The sequence below is a fragment of the Gossypium hirsutum genome, chromosome D09, assembly GCF_007990345.1.
Source record: "Gossypium hirsutum isolate 1008001.06 chromosome D09, Gossypium_hirsutum_v2.1, whole genome shotgun sequence".
Lineage (NCBI taxonomy): Eukaryota > Viridiplantae > Streptophyta > Magnoliopsida > Malvales > Malvaceae > Gossypium > Gossypium hirsutum.
Window position 1 is genome coordinate 52076417 of NC_053445.1, and position 26251 is coordinate 52102667.

The following is a 26251-nucleotide window of genomic DNA, read 5'->3' on the forward strand; positions in this document are numbered from 1 at the left end:
TCTGCTGTGTTTTTTTCCCCGTTTTAGGGTACATAGGTGACCTCAGACCTGAGATATATAATGAGAATATGAGATTACAGTAGCTTATGGGATGATGATCAAAGTGGAGAGTGGGGTGATAATTTACACTTATATTCGAATTTTTAAAAAATTATTATTGGGAAAGATAACATCAACCCTCAAATAATAATTTTTTTATTTCATAAAACGTACATTGAAGATATCTGTCATACCAAAAACAAGCATATCAGCATTACCTCCTTGTTAGGAAATGAAGATCAAGCAAATCAAAACCTAAGTTGGGTGTATTCATCATTTATGTATGTAAGAGGAAGAAAAAGTGATAAAAGAAAAGCTTTTCTTAAAAACAAAAACCTAATTTGAATCATATGAACCCTAATGAATACTTTGAGCTTGGTTGTAGCTTTGTTAGTTCAGAGTTTCATGATTCTTGAACTTAATTGAGTAAAATTTACTTTCGGCTGCTGAGCAGAGTGATTTGAACTTGTAGAACGTAAATATATACGATATATATGTACATGAAAAGCTCCTCAGCCACATCCATCGGAAACATTCTTCTGCCCCTCAACATGAGGGCACCATTTATTAATTGTCATTTTTTAATACAACTATTATCTCCTATTCAAGTTGGTTAAAAAAATTATCAATACCCTACTTAGTCTTATAATTACAATACTATTTAGGACCAATTTAATATTAATTTTAATAAACGTAAAAACATTCCTAAACAAGCTAAAAATTTTAGTTTCTTCCAATTTCCAAAAAAAAAAATATTTTTAAGAAACATTTCTAAACTAAGCTTTAATCACTTACCTTTAACTCACTTATAAGAACTCGACATGTGGCATCTCAAGACTACAATCAGACAAGAGTAAAACTTTGCTTATGAAGTATAAAAAATTTCCTATGATAACTTTTTTTTGCTAAGCTCTCTTATGATAATTATTCCATATATTACGGATGTATGACATACATTCTATTTTTTATGTATTCTTTTACACACTATAGTCGCATCCCTTTTCAATTTTATTAACAGAATCAAAAAAATTAACGTTCTTTCTTAATTTGTTATATGATTAATATTCTAATAATTTGATTTTCATATTTCATACTTTATTCATGTAAGTCATGCTTATCAAATTTATGATAAGTTAATACGTAAATCATACATATATTTGGTATGCCCTAAAAGCTCAAAGATACTATTCTATTAAACATATATTCGTTTTTCACACCCAAATCCAAATTTAGTATATCCTAATACATGCTTTCACATTATAGATTTTTTTAGAAGATCGAAATTTAGGAATAAAAAAGGCAATTGTAAATCTCAAATTCAAAATTAAATTTATTGAATGCAAAATTTTAATAAAAAATTCAAGTTTCAGTTGAAAACCAATAAGAATGGTTGTTTGAATCTGATTCGTCAAATCAAAATTTGATTAGGGTATCGGTTCAGAGAAAATGATTAAACCAGTTGATTTGACAATTGATATATATTTTTTAAAATTTCTATGAATCTTTAATGATTTATTTAATTAAGTCGAATGGACTGATCTGATTAGTTGAATTGACAAATCAATAACTTGACTGATTTGATCATTGATCCAGTTCTAAAAGCCTTGCCAATAAATCCTACTATTCAATCTTTCACATTTAGTCATATTTTCATTGAATATAATCTATTTCTTGGTGAAAAAACGGCTAAACTTAAAACCCAATAAAACCAAGTCGATTATTGATTTTAGGAATATATCATTTGGTATTTGAGTTTAACTTTATTGTATAATTTGGTACTTGAGTTTAGCTTCAATAATCAATTTGGCACCCAGACCAAACAAAATCATATAGCCTAATAAATTTTTGACATGTCTGCTCTAGTAAAAAAAGTTAGGTACTTCATTGGTATAGAAACAAGTTTAGGTACTAAATTAAATATCAAAGCTAAATTTAGGCACTTAATTGAGATAAAAGAAAACTTAAGTATCAAATTTAAAAAAAAAAACTTAAGTAGTAGAGTGTACATTGAAGCCAAATTAAGGTATCAAATTAGAACAAAAAAAGGCTCAGATGTCAAATTAAACATTACAGCCAAACTCAAATACCAAGTAATATATTACTCATTAATTGTTTTTTGGGCTTTCAAACCCAATGCCTAACATGAACTGGGCTTTTTAAAGAGAACAAGCCCAATCTTATTCCTTATCAATTTTGATCCAAATTCCAAAAACCAATCTAACTTATTCAAATTTAGATCCGAGTTGAATTCGTTTTGATCTAGTTTTTATTTATTTTGAATTGTATACGATAATTTGGTTTGGTTCAGTTTTTTCATTTTAATTTTAGGTTTTGAATTTTATTTTGATAAAATAAATTTTATTTTATGTTTTTCTTAAATTATTTGATAAAATTTTAAAGTTTTTCTAATAAATATTTCTACAAAAATTAATTTTCATTTATATAAAAAATCAATAACCTTTACACAGTACTTTTTGACAAATGTCTTTTATATATAGTTTTTCAATATTTTAAATATAAAATATCTAATTTTACATCATAAGTTTAAATTAATTATAAATTAAATAAAAATAAAATTAGCCTACAACCTCTTAACTTAGTAACAAGAATAATCGTATTGCGGCATAAAAGCGTCATTACACTCTATCCCCGATTATTAAAAACATAAAAATAAAAATAGGTTTAGTTTAGTTTAGTTAACAGTGGGTTTTTAGCTTGTGAACCAAAATCATCTAAATATCATCATTTTAGATCCATTTTCAATTTCTTAATTTTTTTTACTCAAACTTCAATCGACTCAAACTTTATAAGCTTTAAACAGCTTGAGCAAATAACTCAAAATTATTTGAATCTAAAAGGACTAGAATCTGAATTTTCAAATTTCAACACCACACAACCATGGAGAGATCTGTCAATGAGATCTTAATTATGTATAAGTTCTATCCAATTCATTTCGGATAAATCCGATTCTTTTTAGTGTTTCATGTCCATTTTATAACCTATACTCGAAGGTTAAGAAGTGCTCATTGTACTCAGCTGTGAAATAAGCTATGCTCATGAACTAGAATAAAAGGATTAAAAAACTTTCAACACCTTTTAACATTCTATCTAATTCAAAGATCTTCGTCATATATTGAAACGGAGGGTAGGAGATTATAGCAAGTTTCTCAGCCAAAATTTCCTACGTTAAGATTTGATTCTAAATAAGCATTGCTTTACATATACCTACTTTAAACATTTTTATCCATCAAAGATCATTTTGGTCACTGTCCCACCGACCATTTTTACATTAAAGGCTGCGCTGACGACCTTAATTCGAAGACCTTGCATGCAACCATGCAAGTATCATTAGCAACTGTACAAGCAACATTGTGAACCGAAAGGTCGTTCATGGTTGCTGCATCTCCGCCTCGCTTTTGCTACGGTTCTAGCAGTAGAACATCACTCTCTTCACATTCTCTTTCAAGGCCGGCAACGGCCGCACCCCGGATTCTCCCGCTGCCTTTGTACCACCACCTTTTGCTTGACCTGAACCAGCGCCTGTTGAGCTATTATTGTCTTGCATCTCTGGTTCTAGGTAGAACCGTGCTCGGAATGCAGCTAAATGTGCATAATAGGCAGGAGGAACTGCAAAGGAAACCGCGAATGAAATTATATCAAAGCCTGAAAACTCGATAAATTCCAGGGATTCAAATGAACATTTGAGAGAAGCCCTAATAGCCTTCATATGAAAAACTCACCAACAGAGACCGAGCGCGTGCACCTTGCATACGTGTAACAAAGGTTGTTTGTTAGAGACTGTATTCCATCTGCAGTAAAATTGTTTTCGTCCCAAAGAACATGGTAGTGTGCAGGCCGACTTGTTCCCTGCCCGAAAGTTAAAGAAAAATATTAAAATTATTCTAAAGTTAAATGATAAACGTTTATTCTATGAAGGACGCTAAAGAACAAAGGAAATTAATGTTGTACCTGAATACCGGCATGGCTGCAAAGATAGAAGTCAAATTCCGATGGATGACAGATTTTCGAATCAACGACAGTGCCTGAAAAGAACAATATGCGCCATTGTTAGAATATACACCAAGTGTCAGCATATCCTAAATAATCAAATTATCCAAGATGCTCCATGTTTTACCAGGCAAAATATTTCCACTCTTGTCCGTGCTGCTTCGGTCCCTGTGATTATTAGCAAACAAACGAGTGTGATGTCTTTTTTGCACTACAATGAAAGTCACCAGTGGTTGATAGTTCGGTTCAAGAGAAGCACAGGCCTGCAATAAATTTCGTATCAAAATTGTAAATGTTCCAAATCCGTTTATGCTGAACTGATCCGGGAAGAAAATATATGGATACTCACCTTCCGGATTGCATCTAACTCGTACAGTAAAACTTGATAAAACTGTCCTTCGCTCACACCATCCCTACTCAAATAATTCACAAGTTAGTGTAAGAACAAGGCCTACAACATATAGCATATGCACGAGTAGTGGACTGAGTGTTGAATTTGGGTATATATCCAACACAGAAATGCTTAATCTTTCTAGAAGTTTCCCCTTGTTTTTGAAGGATCATACTTCCATACTCATGTCTCGATATCTATTGGTCATGGATATATAAAAGAAAATGAACTTTAGAGCAACAAAGAGTGCATGCATATAGATGAGTCATTCTTATGCTAACAGGTCGAGTTTGCCTTGATAAGACACAGGAAAATGTTGAAATATTTACCAACAAATCCTTGATGACAAACCTGTAAAATATTATCCTCAGCGGCTTTTGCCCCGTGGCCTTCCTAAAAGATATCAGAAGATCCCTGCACAAGAAATTGATATTAGAACGAAAATCATGCAACCCCAAGGGTGAAAGTACCTACGGAACGGAACTGAAATCAGTATACCTGATCATGCCACCACTGACAGTGCCACGTACAGGATCATGCCAAGTTTTGTACAAGTCCTGTATGAGTTCTTGTCTATGAGCTTGAGCACAAACTAATCCAGCGTATTTCGTCACTTCCGGCCAATCTTGTGAAGCTACTACCTATGGAACAGGTATATTTATGTGTAATTATTAGCACAAGGACGAAAACAAGTTCGAGGAAAAGAAGCTAGGAAAAAGAATCATACTGCTGCTATTGAGGGGCTCGAGTCTTCTCCATTTTCCGGGTGAGTCACATCTGCTCCGAATATTATGGTCGGTATATCGCTAACTAACGGTATTCGGCAGCTGATAGCATCCAAAAGAACAGTGTTTCTGCCACCCATCTGCAACAATGAGGGAACAATGTTTCAAATATATTTTGTGAAAAAAGTTCAGAAGCACGCATAGCGACCATAATTGGTATAAGGTTCAAATCAAATGATTATGTGGAACTTAGTTTTGTGTATATAAACCAGGAGAAACTATTTAACCTTAACATTGATCTTAAGGGCCACATTAGCCAAGTATTGTTTACTGATCTTAAAGACATGCTTTGTCAGACAGCATTGTGATATTAATCCTAGATCAGTTTCACAAATTCGCTTGAGATCACCTGAAAAAGTAGAACGATGTCACAGTTTAGTACAGCAGTACCATTTTGAGATCATTCTTTAAGTAGCCGCCCTAAGCATGTATAAGAACAGTGGAATGACGCGCACACGCGCACGCACACACACAGATATATATTAGAATTAGAACCACAAATGATATGACATACCATAAAGCGAGCCGTTGTTGTCAGGCAATATAGCTAATAGAAGCTCTAGTTCTTTTCCCTTAGTTTTCATGGATGCATGATAAACATGCTTCAAAGCTTTTTCCACTTGCTCGGGCCTGGCACTGTAGATCGGTATAACAGGCTCGGGATTGAACTCCTATAAAAACAGCAATGGCTTATAAACTTGTACTCCATGATGAAAACATAAAAGATATAAGGAAAAAAGAAACTACCATGCCAGAAACTTGGCACATTTGTGCAAGTTCATTGCAAAACCCTCGAGCAACACTCTCTTGCACGCTTCGTGAGAAGTTAATACATGCCCATCGGCTCACAGTCATTCCGTTAATCATTTTCTAGATAACGTAAAAGCAAGAAGCCGAAACATTATCAACCCAAGCTAGAAAAAGAAAAGACCTTATATAGTAGAGCAATTAAAATCCTTGTAGACAAGAATATTACCTTGTTCATCATGTTCCATTGCCCCACTTGAGGCAAACAATCCTTTTCTTTTCCAGTTTCATGATATTTCAGCTGCAAAGAGCCAATGAAACAATCAATAACGAATAACACTTTCCTTTTTTTTTTGGATTATGCATAAGTTTTAGGTATATTACCCAAGGGGCAGGAAGGATACGAGCCTCGACCGAAGCGAGTTTTTCACTAATTTTGATTCCAAACTCCTTTGCATAAGGATCTTGATCATAAGCATTATGTTGAACCGTCTGCTTGTGTTCAATATGCAGCAAAGACAACTTGTCAAGCAAATGAAGATCGGGGATAGTTGATATGCATACAAGATTACTATATAAAATGTACCTGCAGAATGTCATTTTCTCGATCCCTCGGTCTTTGGCATGTGACTTTCAAGAGAGCAGTAATTTGCCTCTCATTCAATCTTTTCGTATATCTCTGTCCCTCCACGATTTTGCATGCCTAGTGAATCAACGAGTCCAGATTTCTCTTCGGAGTTAGTAAAGAAAAAGGATAATTACCAAGGGAACTTATAATAAAACTTTCGGTGATATCTTCTAACCTCCATAGGTAAATAATTTGCCTTCTTCTGGTTTCCAACTTGAAGGCAAGGTAGATGCGTATGCTGAATTGTGAAGCTATACATTTCTTGGAAGTATTCAACAACAGACTTCATTGTAGAGTTATCGTCAACCGGAAACCTGAAAAAAGCACCATAGGTAATAACGACAGTATAAGCACTCTCATTCGAGCTCTAGCAAAATGCCTTAATATCCATAATCAGGAAAGTTCTCTAGTTCAAGCTTACACTAGTTCTCTAGTAGGCTGAGAAGTCAATCCTGAAACACGGTATTTTCTTCGTACATTCCCTCTATGTGTCACCTCTACTTTGACTCCTCTGAGCGCCTTCTTAATCTGTTGGTTATTTCAAAGTTAGTAATTATGATCAAACCAAATGCCGAGAACAAAACCGTACTGCAGCAGAAGTAAAATGAAAACCATACCTTCACACGATCGGAATCCGACAATGGCCTAGACAGTACATCCTTGCCTAGAAGCTGAGCAACAAACTCTATTACAGGGAGAGGCTCGATGAATGCAGCTGAAGCCATATCTGTTAGAAAAGGGTAAAATAGAGATAAACAAAAGATAAGAACCATCAAGGCTGAAAAATATTGTAAATTTGATCATATTTCATATACCGATGTTCAGAGACAACCCCATCTGAGTAGGCCTAATACTTTGGTAAAAACCACACCATGACTCCAAACCGTCGCCAAGCCTTTGTGGTGCTCTAATATCAGGTGAAAAGAACGATCTCCCAATAGGACAGTACCTTCACAACATTAGGCAAAATGAGATGTATAGAATAATATTGATAAACAGAATCAGTTTTCTATGAACACGTACCTCTTTGACGATAACTCTCGTAATACAATGTCTAGTATTTGGAGCGCTTCTTGTGGAGCATCAGCTCGCTTACCGGCTAAAAACTGGCCTAAATGATGCATGTTTGCTCGTGCAACAAACTTTATTACCACTTTATATTCTCTTTCTCTTCTGTAAAATCATATATAGGTCTTTAGAGATCAATTCAAAAGGAAGTAATGTATATCTAATATACTATTTATGTATGAGATTACTCACTTGGGGCCATTGATGCCATCTTCCTCGTCTACAAGCTTAACGACGAACTCCTTCCACGCAAACGGAAGCTCACCGGCCGTGTACAAACTCTTTCTGCCGTCATAAGCCGGCAATCTCGTACCCAAATCGGATTCTTTGTACAGTCTCACAAGTTCTGCAATAATAGCTCGGTTAACCGTTCTGGATGCTACTTCGGGAGTTATTGTAACCTGCAAAAAACAAATGGCAACATACAGGTTTTGCCAAAAGGCAAACAACAATAAGAACAAAATTTAATATAACACCATAAATGCCGTTAAAAGTTATAGCATTGCATCTTCAATGTTAACAGCAAATATGAAAAAGACATAGCAAGCATACACATGATGAATGTCAGAGTAAGGGCCCACTTTCAAATATTGCCATGAAAATCCAAATCAAATACAAGAAATAAAAAAGCTTACATCATACTGGTTCAAGTCCTTGTCTGGCAACTGAGCAAAGAAATGGTTAGCCTTCACAATACATTTTGTCCCAACTTGACCATAACCAGGTCTAGGTGCAAAATTCAAAGACTTGCTTGAAGTGGGGAACCCCATTTCCATTCCACAAGAATCTTGGTTCACTGGTTTATGTGCTACAGTGCAAGGCCTTGAACTTGGTCTCATACAAACATCTAGTTGATCAGATTTTTTACCACCCCTTCCTCTTCTTCTTCCTCTATTCTTTGATGGAGGTGATGTGGCTTGGTTATGGGGTTGTTTTGTGTTGTTGTGAGGTTCATGAGCTTGTGGTGGACCTTTGCCATTTTGTGCTGTTTTGGGTGGTCTTTGAACTGTGTTCATAGTGTTTTGCAAGTGGCTTTTTATCACCAGGTGTTGCTCTGAGCTCTCTTTCATTTGCCTTATAGGCATACTTGGTTTACCTTTGCTGATATACAAGGATATAGTTAAAAAAAATCAATTTCATATATATGAACACATAAAGACACAAAACCCCAAATCAAGCTTGTCTGTCACTACTAAAAACTGAAACTTTATAAGAAAAAACATCAGTCTTGAAATGAATATAAGCTCAAGCAGATGAATATAACAACAGCATTAAAGAGAGCTGATTTTTTTCTGTAAAGAGGAGATTTTGAAACCATGGAACTTTTGGGTATATAGAAAGAATAAAAACAGTCTAGAAGAAAACAAAAAAACACAAGAGCATGAATACAAAGAGAAGGAATAAACATTGAAAAGGGCAATGTAAACACACACATGGATATAAAAAAAATAAATAAATAAAACCAAAAATATATATGAACTCATTAAATGCCATAATCCAAATAACTTACCAGTCACCAACTTGAAAACAAAAATAAAAAAGCAGTGAACTTTGAAGCAAAGATAACAAGAGGAAGATGATAGAAAAGATGGGTTTAAAAATAGAGAGAAATAAAAGAGCAGGGCCCAAAAAAGGAGATTCAAAAAGATGGGATTTTTGAAGAGGATTCAAAGAAGAAAAAAAGAGAGAGGGAGATGATGATGGTGGTGTGTAGGTGATGGTGGTGATGAATCTTTTATACACGCATGCAAAAGAGCTTTTTGGTGTTTTCTTTATCACGTGTTAAAGCCTTTTATTGTTGTAAGCTTCTTCTTCTCTCACTCACTCATTCTTTGCTGCCATTTTTAATGAAAATGGCTTTGGGGTTTTTTAATTAGCACTTAGCTTAAGCTTTTAAGCTTTTCTTTTTTCTCTTTCTCTGTGTGTTATTGCTTTGAACTGATGGGGGCAGCAGCCTCGAGGACGTACACCATGGCTCATTGATGTTTAAAGAAACAATAAAAATAAAAGTAAAAAAAAAAACGACAGTCTATAAAAAGCACATACATTGAATATATATATATAAACATAAGTGAAAGAGGAAAGTGGGAGGGTGTGATGGTGGAGATGGAGAATAAAAAAATTAACAAAAAAAACCAAATTAATTAAAAAACTTAAACATAGTAACTAAATAATCCAAAAGAGATATTTGACCAAAATAATAATAATAATCCAAATGAGATAATGAACTGAGAGGATGGATACACAGAAGAAGAATAATTCGAACTTTGCAGTCCCTCTCTCCTCTCTCTCTAGTACTTATGTAATGCTTTGCTTCATGTATTGTCTCTCTCCTAAATTATTATTCTAAGATTAAAATTATACTTTAAGTTATTAAATTATTAATAAATTTATATTTTAATTATTTAATTTTAAAAAATTGTAAAATAATTATTAAATTATTTGAAACTTTTTATTTAAGTTATTAAATTATTTGAAAGTTTTTATTTAAGTCATCGAGTTGTTAAGTCTTTTTTTTAGTCCAACAATAAGTGTTGATTTGATGGTTAATATCGGAAATTGAAGAAGAAAGTTGTTAGGATTTTGATTCGTTGATTTATAATGTTTAATGAGTTGTAGAAGAGAAAAAAGAATAAGAGTTTTTTATTGATGTAGACAGTGTGAATAAAGAATGTCATACAACAGTGATTTTAACAATATAGTGATTTAAATGAAAACTTTCAAATAATTTAATGACTATTTTGTAAATTTTTTGAAATTGAATGATCAAAATGTAAATTTACAAATAGTTTAGTGGCATTAAAGCGGTTTACCCTTATTGTTATTATCATCCTAAGCAAATATTTTAAGCTAAAATATGCCATAGGTCTATGTACTCTTTACAAATTTACAAATTAGTTATTTTACTTTTATTTTCGGAAACTTAGTCCTTTTACTTTTTATATTTTAAAATTCAGATCCAATGGTTAACATTACTATTTCTTTTATTAAATTTATTGATGTGACGTTTTGAAATAATATATATTCAATTGATAACAATATAACTAAATAAATAATGTTATAATGAACTTGCATGTCAACAAATTAATATTAATAGTATTAAGAATTTAACCTAAATTTTAAAACCTAAAAATTAAAAGATTAAATTCTTAAAAGTAAAAATACAAGAGCTAAATCCTAAATTTACAAAGACTTACAACACATTTTAATTAATATTTTATGCATTTATCTATACACTATTTTAAGTCTGTACATATATTCCATCTTATCAAAAACTGAGAACTACTTTTTTATTTTAATTTGTTAAATTTTATATTTATTATGAAAATCAAATAATTAGATAAATTGGGTAATATTATTAAAAAAAGGTATTTGTATTAAATTTTTATTATTTACTTTGAATTATTATTGTGTTTAAATTATAACATTTTGTTAATAGAATAAATTTAATATTAATTGCGAATTTATTTAATTTTATGTTTAATTTGTTAAATACAATCTTGATTTTATTTAATTTTATAAAAGTTAATTACTAATATTATTATATAATTATGAATTTTCATCAAATGAATCATAATGATAAAACTCGAATTAAACATTAAAAAAATAATGCTATTGTTATTGTTTATCAAAAAAAATTTTTTTCCTATATAAATCAAATAATTTATGATTTTTTCTAAGAATCATATATTGAGATTTTATTAAAAATGTATAAACTTTTATTATTAAATGGAAGGAATAAATATTAAAATTGCATATGAATTTTAGTTTAATATTTAATGCGATACATATATTAATTTTTGTTCTAATGTACATATGAAATTTTTATTTTGGTTGAATTATATATATCTTTGATTTTGAATTTAGTTGTAAAAAACAAATATGTAAATATACTTTTGTATTAAATAAATATAATTATTTGTACATAAGATGTGTAAAATAGTATTGTGAATTACAACGTTAATAAATTATGAAAATAAAAAAATTATTGTATATAAATCAAAATTAATATTAATTTTGAAATTTTCTCTTCATATTAATATTAATAAAGGGAACCCGATTCAATGTTATTGGTATATACATTTATATGATTAGAGATTGCAAAATAATCCAAAATCCGATTCTAACTTGACATGACATGACCTTATAAAGTTGTTTTCCCTAATGCCATGTTTGTTGTAGGATAAGGTGGGATAGGTTTTCAACTAAAAATTTTAAATTTAGGGTAAATTAATCTATGGTGACTCTAAAATGGGATTTGTCCTGTTTTGGTTATTCTAAATAAGACAATTATGTATATTAGTCATTGTGTTAGGATTTCTATTTTCTTAATGAATTACTGACGTGGCTAATTGAGCGTCTAACACGTGACTTTTTTTGTTGACTTTTGACTGAAATTTAGAGACATTTTAATTAGTCAAATACTTTTTCCCCCAAAACGTTATAAAGATGTCTCTAAACTTTAGCCAAAAGTCAACAAAAGAATGCCACATGTTAGTCACTCATAGGGCTAGTGTGTCACATCAGCAGTCTGTTAAAAAATGAAAAATTTAATAACAGTGACTAGTTAACACAATTATTTTTATTTAGAGAGACTGAATTGAAAAAGAAATTTGAAGTGATTAAAATAAGACAAACCCTATTTTAGAGTGACCATGGGTGTTGTTTATCCTTAAATTATGTTTGACTTTGTTGACACAAGTATCCGCTTCTCTAGAAGAAGTCTTTGAAATGTCTTTCTCTAGCAACTAACCCATACCATCAACAATTGAAGGTGCATATAAGGTCAAGATTTGTGGTTCCAGCTATGACGCCCTCCATAATTTATTCACACACCCAATCTAACACATGTCCTGAGTTTTGTACGTATTGATCTACTCTAACCGAGGCACCCCTATCCATGAACCATACATGGCTCGTCGTAAATGTCATTAGGACAAAACCCCGACATGGGGACAATGCCTTTGATTCTTAAAGGACAATATCAACTACCTGACAGGTGACACTTCAATATTTCTCCCAAAAGAGTAGACCCTCTCAATTGACTCAATTAAAATCAAACCCATTCCCATCATCTTAAAAAAAAAATTCAAACACTTGTCTTTTTAATTTTATAAGTATTTTTACATCTTTTAATTATAAATTTGAATTTATAAAATTTTATAACATTTATTTCATATATTTTAATTAAATAATTTTAAAAATTACAAAAATATAATAGATTATATTTAAGGAGTGTTTCTCAAAAGATTTTAGTTTTATAATCAAAATTGGGTGTTAGAACTTTAAATAAAATTAATTTCAAAACGAAATAAAATAAATTATATAAAAATCAGATTGAGACTGTAGCGGGCATCCCTAATAAGGTTTGTGCGCAATTGAATAGGAGTTTGGTATAGGTACGTAAACAATACATTGATGCTCGTAAATTATTTAAGTTTGATTTAAATGTTATTAAGTTAAATTTTAGTATAAGTTTGAATTTAAGAATCATAATACTGATTTGAACAACTCGAAATTAATCAAGCTTCTCATTGTAGTATATTCTAAAATTACATTTTTCACCTTTATTATATAAACAAAATTATAACTAAATTGGAGCTTGTTAGTATTCGACTTCGTCTCATCTCCATTATATTCTTAGTTTGGCATGATATGATTTGGGGGCCCAAGATCAACGGTGGTGATGGGGGTCATTTCATGAGATTAGGTGGGGTATGGATGTACAATATACCATATGATGGATCCTTAAGACTCAGAGTCTGAAACAGAGAGAGAGTTAAAAAGAGGACAAAGCACCATTCAATTTCAGAGTGTGGTGGAGTGATGCAGTGATTGTGTATTATGACATTATGGACTTCAGATGAGATATATTTGGGTCCCACTCACCCCTCATTTAAAAGTCAATTTTTATGTGTGTTTTTTATGATTTTTCAGTTTTAATACAAAGGCAAAGGCAAATCCCACACTCATTATATTTTGGATGCTTTCAAATATTTCATTGTTTTGTTTACCCAGTTTTTAAAGTTTTTCTTTTAATCTTTTGAAATGATTTTGTGTTTTCAAGACTCATGCTTTGGTGTTAAATTGTCTCTTTTTTTTTCAAAATTATATTTATATACTTAATCTAAAAAAATTGAATTTTCATATATTTTATATTTCATTTTAATGACAAAGTGAAGGAGCTAAGCATACACTCAAAACCCAAATTATAAATATAAAAAGTTTGACACATAAAAAGAAAAAAAATTCCAATGCAAAGTGTGAAGGGACTTTAGAAAAAAAGGTGGACCACTTTCATCTTGGATTCTATTCATGATGGCCATGAATCAAAAACAGCAAAAAGAAAATCAAGTAATTATTTGTTTAATTGTCATTTATTATCATTGCAAACTATTGAAAGTTGAGTAGAATAGAATTATATATATGTAATTTCTTTTTAATTCATTGCACTCACTTCTTGAGACCACGAAATAAAGAAGATTAAAAAAATAATTTGGGTTTTAGTTTAATTAGTTGATACAGATGTTATCAAGATGAAATATCTAAAATTAAAAATATATATTTTGAGGTATGGGCTTGTTTTGTTGTGACATAGGAAATTTTTTTTTTTCAAGGAAATAAATTTTGTAAAGGGAGAATGGATAGATGGGCAAATTTTGTTTTATTTTGGGATTGGAATTTTTTGTTTTAATTAATAAAAAATTAAATACTCTAGTAAGTGAAAGGGTATATAGAGCATGGAGGAGAGGATCCTAAGCTTGTAGACAAAAAATAGGTATCAATAGAGGAAGTGGGTGAGTTTCCCAAGTTATGTATTTCTTTAGTGTGTTCTTTTTATGTCCTAAAACATAAGCAAAGGGAGATGGGTGAGTGCTTAGGGTGGGGGGCCCAACCTCCATATTATATAAAAGAAAAAAGAGTTATTTGTATAGATTAATTTAAAAATTTTTAGAGGTAATTAGTCTCTATATGTTAAATCAAAAGATCAAAGAGTAAATTATACTTTAATCTAATGTACAATGATTAATTCACTTATTTTTTGAGTTGAAAAATACAATATAATTTCACATCTAATACGCGATCCTCCATAACACGTTTATCATTAACATACAATTTTATCATTATACTTATAATTTCCTACAAATTAAAGCCACTAATAAACAATAGTTCAACTCAAAACATACATTATTATATTTAGATAAATGTGATTAATACCAACCATAAAGCACGACATGTATACATAAATTATCATATATTGATTTTACCAAAGTGAATAAATAACAATGAAGAGTAACATGGTCAACCTACAAATGTTTTGGTGTTTCCTTTGAAGTTTATAAAAAATCTACATTCTTTTTTATATCAAGATGCATGCAAGCATTTGATTATCCTTAACATCTATTTATTTAGGTTTGATCATTGAAAGACTATTTAAATAAATTGTAAAAAAATGTTTTGGGGTTTGGGTAATGCATGCGTGCAACTCCTTCCATGATGGGGTTATTGAAAATTTAAAAAAAAAAAAATCTAGGGTTTTGAGTCATTCATTCTTTTTGGTTGTATATGTGTCGCCCATTGATTATATTAGTATTATTTATTTTTGCAATTATGGTATTAAATTATTAGAATTGAAATGGGTTTGAAATCTTAGGATCCACTATAATATAGTATATAAAATTGTATTTGATGCATAAAAAATTAAATTATTTTTATATATAATAATGTGTTCAAGATAGTGCATGAAATTATATACTTTCAATGTGAGGAATATATGAATTATTATTTCAATAAAAATTAGGAATATTTTTAAAATTATATAACAATTTTAATTTAATATGCAAGGTCTATAAATTTTATTGGCATGAAATAAATTAGGAATACTAATTATTGCGAAATAACAAATATTATTTCAATTATATAACAATTAAAATCAATAAATTACCTTAAAAAATAAAAAGGTAACAAATAAAAGAGTAAATCACTCAAAAGTATAAATAAGTATTGTGAACCTAATTTTTTATTTCCTTTTTTATAATATCATATTGCTATAGTATATATATTTCGTATTTATAAAAACAAATTAATTCAATTAATTTCATATTTGATAAATACATATAATAATTATTTAATTCATAATGGGGATAATTTTTTAACTCGACAAGTAAAATTAACAAATTATTATATGTCACAATTATTTTTTTTTTGTTTTTTAAAAATATTAATTAGGCACACTCATCAAACCACCAATTAATAGCAAATAATAATCCATTAATAATCTTAAAAAGTTGATTTGCTAATTGCTGTATTATCCATTTAAATCAATTTATTTTACAATACAATACTGATCTCTCAATAATTTTTCTAATAATGATATAAAATAAAAAGTAGGACCCATAAAGATCATAAAGCGATGGGCTAATTAGTGGGGGCCCATCAATATTATGCAGTCCTTTCAAAACCCACCCGCAGCTTTTGTCCGTACACTGAAATGGGCTCTTTGGCAGTTGCGTAGTTAATAATTTTTATTATTTTGGATTTTATTACTTTTTGACCCTTTTTTTTTCATTTATGAGATTTCTTAAAGTTAAAAGCATATTTTTTTAAAAAAAAATTAGGGAGTTAAGAAGTTATAAATAATTTAGCATGGCGTATAAAATTTACAATATTAATAATTATAAATAATTTTATTTTTCAATAGAAAAATCAAAATTTGAATCATAAGGAAGAGTACAAAATTGTTAATCATATTCATCCTAAATTTAATTTAAATTGAACTTTTTTTAGAAAAAAGGTGAAAGGGTTTCACTTTGATTTATTGGAGATGACAAAAGGTGATTGTTGTTGGGACCAATAAAAAACAAAAAAAAAAGAGAGAGTTTTTGATGTGTTAAAGGCCAAACATCACCCTTTTGCTTTTCTTTCTCCTTTACTTTGACTGACATTGCATTATCCCTTCCTTTTATTTACTTTTTCTAGGGTTTAATTTTAAGGTAAATTACATTTAGAGTCATTAAATTATTAATAAATTTATATTTTGGTCACTCAGCTTTAGAAAATTATAAAATAGTCACTGAATTATTTGAAGGTTTTCGTTCAAGTCATTAAACTTTTTGAAAGTTTTTATTTAAGACACTAGTTTGTTAAGATTTTCTTTTTCTTTTTAAAAAACTCACTTAGTGAGCTCCAAGTGAGGACTTTATTATTGGTACAGTGGATTAGTACTCCACTAATAAGTAGAAGAACATACCTTAGATCCAGTCAGTGTCGGAGATTAGAAAAGAAAGTTATTTAGATTTTGATTTGTAGATTCATGACATCTAAAATTGTTTCATGAAAAAAAACTGAATAGTATAAGAGAAGAGGAATGAGAGCTTTTGATTAGTGCAAATTGTGCAAGCAAAAAATGACATACAACAATGATTTTAACAGTCCAGTGACTTAAATGAAAACTTTTGAGTAGTTCAGTAATTGTATTGTAACTTTTTAAAATTAAAGGATCAAAATATAAACTTACTAATAATTAAGTGACATTGAGGAATTTACCTTTAGATTTATTGTAGGCTTTATTAATAATTTCACTCATTGTCCATGCTTAATTTAGGGATCAAATTACTAATAAATCCTTTATTATATGTCCCTATCATAGTTAAAGTACTACTTTATTTAATTTAACTTATTGTCCCTAAGCTCTTAGTGCCCTTTTAGGTCTAAACCTTATATACTAAACTATTATATGATTTTTTTTTATTAATTTCATAAATATCAAATAAATTTAAATATTCATTATGCATAAATTTTAAATATGATGTCTTCCAATGTCCATCCTTTTTCTTTCATTATAATTTATTTTATTTTTTTCGTTTTTCCGTATGAAATCTGAATACATAATTATCTTTAAATTTTGAGTAAATTATATAGATGGTCACTTAATTATTTAAAATAAATTCATTTTACGCACTTAAAATAAAGAATTTACAATTTAAGCATTCATGTTACATAGTTCGATCATATTGGTCACTCCCGTTAAAATCACAAATGGCTAGTTGACGTGACAGTTAAAAATCGTTTAATAACAATTTTAACCCTCAATTTACATATTATATCATTTAATCATAATTTTTAAGAATTAACCTTCAAATTTTACAAATTTGATCCTAATTCAAAACGATTCAAAGAAATACATACAAAATTTCAAAAGATATAATAATAAATTTAAAATTTATATTAATATAAATAAAAATGATTATATTAATATTGGATAATAAAAAAACTCCCCAGACAAAAAAATTTACAACCAAAAGAAGAGTTTATACGCACTGAAGCATAAAGATGTTGGATTTTTTTTTCTCTTTTCTTGTTGGCTAATCTTTTGGACTTGGATCCTATTTCTTTTATATGGGAAATGAAAGATCATTATTGATTTATATTGACAATAATGAAGCTTTTAGGAGGGAGGATTATTGGCTGCTCATTTATGGTTGGTTCGTGCAGTGTTTATGTTTGTATAAACTTTATAATGTCAAGTTTTACTGTCAACAATCAAGAGTCTATTGCCTGTAGGGGGTGGGAGGAGGGGGGACAGGGACGTTGATGGTGGGAGGGGGAGAGGGGGAGAGGGAGAGTGGTGACAGGGTGGGGGAGCGGAGATTTTTTTTTAAAATTTTATTTAATATTAAATTTAATATTAAATTTTTAAAAATATTTATGTATTTTTTAAAATTTTTAGAATTAAGATCAAATTGTGAAGATTTGTAAAATTTGAAGGTTAATTTTTTAAAATTGTGACTAAATCGATATAATATGTAAAAGTTGAGGGCTAAATTTATTATTATATCGATTTTTTAACTGTCACATCAACTTGCCATTTATAATTTTAACGAGAATAACCAAAATGACCGAACTATATAATGATGGTGCTTAAATTGTAAACTTTTTATTTTCGATATTTAAAATGAAAATTTTTAATAAATTAGATAACTACCTACTACCTAGAATTTACCCTTAAATTTGATCTCTCTGTTATAACTTTCAAAATTAATAATTAATCTTGCTATCACCTATACTTTTAATCTTATAAAAATTAGTATTAATCCCTCTTCTAAACAAGTTGGGTCCATCAATTTCATTTCCCCCCCTCTCTCCTTTTTACTAAAACAAACTTAAAAATTCAATATTGGATATATTAATACAAAGTTCTAAGTGTGAGATACCAATAAATATGAAATCTACTTTTAATTTTGTGTTCCGTTAATATTATTGCTATTACAACAATTAGGAAAATATGAATTTACGTGTATTTAAATACATTTTATTTTTTAATTTAAGGGCAAAAAAAAGTTTTTATAGATAGAAATTTTGTATAAAAAACAATAATCATCATTAAACATTAATCTTTTTCACATGATTTAATCTAAATGTGAAATGATAGTATTTTGATCTACCAATATGATATATATGTAATGGGCAATCCACCAAAGGGCATTGCCTTTTTGCCTAGATCACAACTCATTTTGCTATAAAGAACAGAACTGCATCGATCGAATTAATTGAATAAAAAATTAGTTAGGTGTTAATTTAAGATAAGGAGTCAAACCGTTTGATATGGATCAATTGAACCGATTAACTAAATTAATTTGAATTGAATTAAAAGATCAATTAAATTAATAGATGAACACAATCCAGCAAATATAAAATTTAAATCTGAATATATAAAAAATTTTAAATGATTTTTATTCCGAATATAACAACGAAGAGATACGAGTTCGTCATTGAATGAAAAGCTATTATGATTATAAGATGAAAATGTGGCACATGAACTTAATTCTAGTTTTGCTTTTTAGTAGATTATTTTTTATTTAAAACCCAGAAATAAAAAATGCCCCAATAAAGGTATAAATGAATGACTATATTAGTTTCCATAATGGATTCCATGTTTGGCAGTCAAATAAGGTGGAACCACCAAAAATGAGGAGGAAAAAAAGAATAAAGTGAGCTCAAATTTATCATGAAATCATCATTACAAATGAATATTTGTTGGTGAAATTTTCTTCTTCTATCCCTATTTTCAAATCAAACTTCAAATTATTTGGTTGATACAATCATATCATGTATGACCATATATCATCTCATTATTATTCTTACTTTTGATTTTTGAGTAATTGGTGCCAACAAGAAAGTGAATATAATAGGTCCCCTATTCTATCTACTTTTTTTTTTTTGAAACAACCCCTATTCTATCTACTATCATATAATGTAGGGTCGATATTGTTCTTTTTAATTCAAAATTGAAATATCTATGGTCGATTCTATTTTTGGTGAAGTGCTAAAAAAATTGTTATTATATATTATTAAATTTTGAATATAAATACATAAAAAAATTGATTTTTTTTAGTTATTTGAATATTCATTGGTTCTTATATAGTATTTTGGTTGAAAAGACAATAGTTTTTAGATTTAATCAATTCAGATTGATTTTTTTATGATTTTTATGACACATAATAGAACTTGAATATAAATCTCAATTTTTTAGGGATTAATATAAAAAAATATACATGAACATTGATTTTGTGCGATTCTATACATGATATTTTTATCTAATTCAATTTTCATAAATCACTAATAATATTATTGAATTAACACCATTTATGTTGATATATTTCATTCACAAACAATTATGTTAATCCAACATGAAAATAAATGTATGTATTGATTACTTTTAATGTGTTCAATTAAATCAAGATTAGAGGTTTATGTATATATATGAACCACAATTTAAGTTATATATATAATTACAACAAATCAAAATTTATATATGTACAATAAACTAAGATCAAGATTACTTTTAAAAAACATTGTATGGGAGCTAAAATATTCATCTCAAATTCAAACCCACCATCAACCTCGAAAGCCCGAGCCGAATGCCAACTTCAAACATTCAAGGATAGTCCATAATTCTGCTTTCAAAATGGAATATGAGCCCATAACAGTGAATTCGGCTTACATGCTTGAAACCCAAGCTCAGGACCAAAATCCCCATATTATACATGCATTTAGTGGTCAAATCTCTCCATTGGAACCATCCATCTACAAGAAAAAGTTCAATAGCTAATGAATTCATCAAATCCAATCTTCAATCACATAACCTTAAATTACTTATCAAAATGCCAGACCCTAAGCTCTCTGAAGCAAGTCCATGCCCAAATGGTAACCACAGGCCTCACTCACCACACTTACCCTCTCAGCAAGCTCCTCTATTTATCCGCCACTTTAGCCTTACCTCATGCCCTCACAATCTTTAACCAAATCCCAAACCCAACAATTTTCCTTTACAACAGTCTCATTTCCTCAGTACTATCATCAACCAACCGAAAATGTGAAACCCAACTTGCTTTTTCCTTGTATGAAAGAGTTCTTTGGGATAAAACAATTAGACCCAATTCCCACACTTACCCTTCTCTTTTCAAGGCTTGTGGTTCTCATCTCCATGGTCTAGCTCTACATGCCCATGTGTTAAAATTCCTTGGACTTGCATATGATGATTTTGTCCAAACCTCATTGCTTAATTTCTATGCCAAGTATGGCAAATTGGGTGTGGCTAGATGTTTGTTTGATCAAATTAGGAGCCCAGATTTAGCTACTTGGAATTCAATGTTATCCGCTTATGGTAGTGGTGTTACTAGTGAGGAGGAGGACACTAGTGTATCAATGGAGGCTTTATGCCTATTCACTGAGATGCAGAAAAACCCTTTAGTTAAGCCAAATGAAGTTACGTTGGTAGCTTTAGTTAGTGCTTGTGCTAATTTAGGTGCTTTTTGTCAAGGTATATGGGCGCATGTTTATGTGTTGAAGTACAATATTAAGTTAAATTATTATGTGGGTACTGCTTTGATAGATATGTACTCAAAATGTGGGTGTTTGGACTTGGCATATCAGGTGTTTGATGAATTGCCTGAAAGAGATATATTATGTTATAATGCAATGATTGGTGGATTTGGTATTCATGGTTATGGTCACAAGGCACTTCAACTTTTTGAGAAAATGAAGTTTCAAAGGTTAGTGCCTGATGATGTGACATTTGTTGTTACAATGTGTGCTTGCTCACATGTTGGGTTAGTAGACGAGGGTTGCAAGGTTTTTGAGTCAATAAATGAAGATTATGGTAAGGAGCCAAAGCTTGAACATTATGGGTGCTTGATAGACCTTTTAGGTAGAGCTGGGAGGGTTCAAGAAGCTGAAGAAAAGCTCAAGGGAATGCCAATGAAACCCAATGCCATTTTATGGAGGTCTTTACTTGGGGCAGCAAGGGTTCATGGTAATTTACAAGTTGGGGAAATTGCATTGAAGCATTTACTAGAACTTGAGCCAGAAACTAGTGGGAACTATGTGCTTTTATCAAATATGTATGCAAGCATTAATAGATGGGAAGATGTTAAAAGAGTGAGGAAATTAATGAAGGATCATGGGATTAATAAAATGCCAGGTAGTAGCTTAGTTGAAGTTAATGGTGCCATGCATCAATTCCTGATCGGAGACAAAACTCACCTGTGGTCGAAACGAATTTATTCGAAGCTCGAAGAAGTTGGCAAAAGGTTACAGCAATATGGTCATAAGCCTAGAACTAAAGAAGTGTTGTTTGACATAGATGAGGAGGAAAAAGAACATGCACTTACTTACCATAGTGAAAGGTTAGCAATTGCATTTGCTTTGGTTGCTTCTGATTCGACTGCTCCTATTCGTATCATTAAAAATCTTCGTGTTTGTAGTGATTGCCATGAAAGTACTAAGCTTATTTCGAAGATATATGGAAGAGATATTATTGTAAGAGATCGAATTCGGTTTCATCATTTCAAAAATGGGACTTGTTCTTGCAGGGACTATTGGTGAGATAGTGTTAAAAGATAGTGTTTGAATGCAAAAAAAGTTTGGTTATAAAGAGGTTAGTCATCTTTGATTTTAAATTTCCATTTTATATGATTTTTTAGATAGTTTATTGATTACACTATATATACAACTTGGTCTGTTTTGAGTAAAATTATGTGCATTGGACTCAAAAGGCCTTTTGAGTGTTGTTACTCAGGGCGGATTCAAAGGGGAGAGGTTCCTTGGCCTTCTTACTAAAATGGAAATATTGCATTTTGACCCATATAAAAAAATTAGTAAATTCTTTTATCGGCGGCTATGACATTGTTTCTTATCAATATCAATGTGTAAATGAATTGCATTTGAATTAAAAAATATTCGAATTCAATTTGGTAATTATTGAGATTAGTAATAACTAGCTTGAATGACACGTGAGTCTTATCGAGCTTTTCATTTTTAATATACGTTTTAAATATTTTTATACTATTAAATTATGTTATTGCCCTTAGTATATATTATTAGCCCTAAGTTTAATTATCAAACTGAGTTCAAACTCAAGCTTGAGTATGCAATAACTTAATTAAGCTTGAGTTTGTACTTGAGTATGATAATTGATAAATGAGCTTAATTTAACCCAAACTCGAATAGTTTAATTATATTTCAAGTTGTGCTCGAACTTAAAAAAAAAACATATGTTTGATCGAATTCAAGCTTAAACTTACCAATTAATTTTCGAACTCAACTCAACTCGGCTCAATTATTCTCCTAATAAAAATAATAATGTGTACTCAACTTAATGCTTTGTTCAATTAGTACAGTATATACAATTATCCTCAATAGATGACATTCGATGAATCAAAATTTACCCTTTACAACTCTTTGTTTATCCAAAAGTGTGATCTTATTTATATATAAAACATGTGCTAAAATAGTGCAAATATCAAATGTCATAAAGAACCAAGAAGAATGATGTATGGATTTATAAAAATATATAATGTTAATTAAGCTTAGTGGGACGAGCATGAGCCATAAAGCATTAGTGCTTCCTAGTCGGTCAATGAGTTGATGACACGTATTCATGGTAAAATCCTGGACACATCATCATATCATAATTCTATCTTTATAAAATTAATGGAATGCTTTTTTTTTTGTAAAAAAAAGTATAAAAATTAAATTCTAAAAATATAAAAAAGCATAGGACCTACTGCTTTCCTTTTCTCATTTTTGTTAATTTAAATTAGTCAAACTTCGAATTGATGAGTATTAATTAGTATTTTAACAAATAAATTATTAATTAATTATGAATTAAATTTGTGATATAATGGTAAAAGATTTTTATGAAATAAAATTTTAATTGACATCTGATTTCCTTAAAAAATAAATTACCATTAACTTTTATTTTAGTAAAATACTAGATTTTATAAATTTTATTTTTATTTTTTAATCTTATTTAATTTAAATTCAATTTAATCCAAAATTTATCAAATTATACGTAAATTAATTAATTATTTCGTTTAATTTAATGAACATATATTTTTAATTGCTTTATATATGACACAGAACATTATGGAAAGGTGACATATTTTCCTCCCTGTCATGTCTAAAACTTTCACAATCAATCAATCGCCTGACTTTATTGCCAACAGTATATTAAATATATTTAAATATATATATGATAATTTTTAAAATTGTTTGTAATATAAAAAAATATTATTAATATATTAAATATTAATTTTTTATTTCCAATAAAAGGTTAAATGAAAACTTCGCTCCTAAATTATAAGTGCTTTTTTTTTTTGGGTAGAAAAGATAACTGCTTGTTTATTTAGATATTTAAAGTGTTTTTAATTATTAAAATTATACTTAAATTATGATTTCATCACCTAAATTGTTTCAATAGTTTACTTATTAGGTTAAAAAATATCTCTTAATCAATTGTTTTTTGAAGAGTGTCCTAACTTTTTAACCCAAAAGAAATTAGCTATTTTTTTATAATTTACTTTTTTTTATATCAAGTTGATTAATGTTCCTTTTACTAATTAAATTTGACATTAAATTTTTTTAAAAGAGTCAAATTTGATCATTAATCTTTTAAAAAAATATTATTTTCTTAGCAATAATATTGACTAAAATGTTTAACTTTTAAACATGACACCTCAAATGATAATCTATGTGTACTTTGGGCTATTTTTTGAATTTTTATTTTTTATAATTTAAATTATTTATTAACGTGACATATAAGGTAAATAATAATATGTCAACATAAAGTACATATGGGTTGCCTCGCGGGTTATCACATTTATCTTGTTAAAAAATTAGTGTTTTAGTCGAATATCTCAGTAAAAAAATGATTTGACTCTTTTTTTTTTGAAAGATAATAGACAATTTTAACTCAAAATAAATAAGTGCCCGCTAAAAAAATACTAAATTGACAAAATATGTAGACATTGAGAGTTAAATGTGTCATTATGCCTATTAAAATTTATATAAATATAAATAATTTAAATACAACAATGGCACAATAAACTGGAAAAATATTATACAAATGTATAAATTACTAGATCTATTCATTGGTTGAGCTTAAGCATGATCATGCTTGCTTAGGCTTGGCTTGCTTGAAATAGGAGATTAAAATTTTGTCCAAGTTCGCTAATATTTGTAAATGGTTAGTTAACGCCCATTTTAGGTTAGCCTATATTATTTTTTATTTGTTTAAATATAAAAAATATTTGTTCATTTATTAAAAATATATATCTATTGGCAACTTAACATTTTTTTAATGTTTACATTATAAATTGTATATTACTGTAGATTTTTTTTTTGTTATAAATAACATAATATAATATGTTACAAAATTAAAAAACGGATCGGGTTTGGGCTCTCGAGCGTTGAATGTTTTAGCCCGAACTCGACCTATATTTTAAACGGATCTAATTCTTTTTGTCCAGAACCATTTTTCAAATCAAATATTTTTGGTCAAATATTTCAAAACTTTAAGTGGATAGCCCAAACCTTAAACAGGTCTAATTCAAACCGATCTATGTGACATTCTTTTTAAATCACATAGATGAAACTAGATGGTGGTCATGAATCGAATTGAGTCAAGTTTGGATGAAATTATGCATAATATCAATGTCGTATATAGTTGTTCAAGTTTGATTTGAAATATGAGTCTCAAATTTTGTCAAAATCGTTCCACACTATATTATAGTATATTTAATTTTTATATGATATAAATCATATAATGTATAAAAGAAAAGAAAAATGATATATTATAATATTAAAAATAGATTAAATTGCTCAAAGCTCGAGCTTTAAATATCAAATGTCAAACTAAATTTATATTTTAAATAAATTTAAATTTTTTCTCTTAATTCACATTTTACGCCTAATATTTTTATCTAAAACCTTTAAAATTTCAAATAAACTTTTAGGTGTGTTATTAAACATGTGTAAGGACAATTAATATTTTTATTTATATTCCTGTGCTAAATATAAAAACCAAAGCAAGATAAGATTCTAATGGCACTAAAAACGACCCCAAATGGGTATCAAAATTTGACCTGAAAACATCAAAATAAATGCTAAATAATTTATTATTTAATTAAAAAAACAACAACAAAAAGAAATTAAGCAAAATGTCCAGGTTCATCCTCCCTAAACCCTAAACTTAATTAGCCCTTAACAAATCCAACATTGATTTCCACTTTTCTTCTTTGTCTT

The 26251-nt window shown here is 29.2% G+C and overlaps 2 protein-coding genes across 2 annotated transcripts; one reads left to right on the forward strand and one right to left on the reverse strand.

The window, feature by feature from the left end:
• Nucleotides 1-3148: 3148 nt before the first annotated feature.
• LOC107929142 (protein argonaute 10) lies at nucleotides 3149-9695 on the reverse strand. Its single transcript, XM_041101364.1, has 22 exons — nucleotides 9177-9695; nucleotides 8302-8767; nucleotides 7859-8067; nucleotides 7622-7771; nucleotides 7414-7547; nucleotides 7216-7325; nucleotides 7020-7126; nucleotides 6774-6912; nucleotides 6557-6673; nucleotides 6355-6462; nucleotides 6200-6271; nucleotides 5971-6093; nucleotides 5738-5894; nucleotides 5451-5572; nucleotides 5166-5303; nucleotides 4937-5079; nucleotides 4790-4852; nucleotides 4397-4460; nucleotides 4175-4310; nucleotides 4009-4082; nucleotides 3780-3906; nucleotides 3149-3666 (listed from the first exon to the last, which is right to left on the reverse strand). The coding sequence occupies exons 2-22, from the start codon at nucleotides 8749-8751 to the stop codon at nucleotides 3467-3469; spliced, it is 2943 nt and encodes a 980-aa protein (XP_040957298.1). The 5' UTR covers nucleotides 8752-8767; nucleotides 9177-9695; the 3' UTR covers nucleotides 3149-3466.
• An 11048-nt stretch (nucleotides 9696-20743) lies between these two features.
• LOC107929130 (pentatricopeptide repeat-containing protein At5g43790) lies at nucleotides 20744-22700 on the forward strand. The gene is made up of 2 exons (XM_041101365.1): nucleotides 20744-22353; nucleotides 22540-22700. Exons 1-2 carry the CDS (start codon nucleotides 20777-20779, stop codon nucleotides 22550-22552), a joined length of 1590 nt encoding a protein of 529 aa, XP_040957299.1. The 5' UTR covers nucleotides 20744-20776; the 3' UTR covers nucleotides 22553-22700.
• Nucleotides 22701-26251: the final 3551 nt, after the last annotated feature.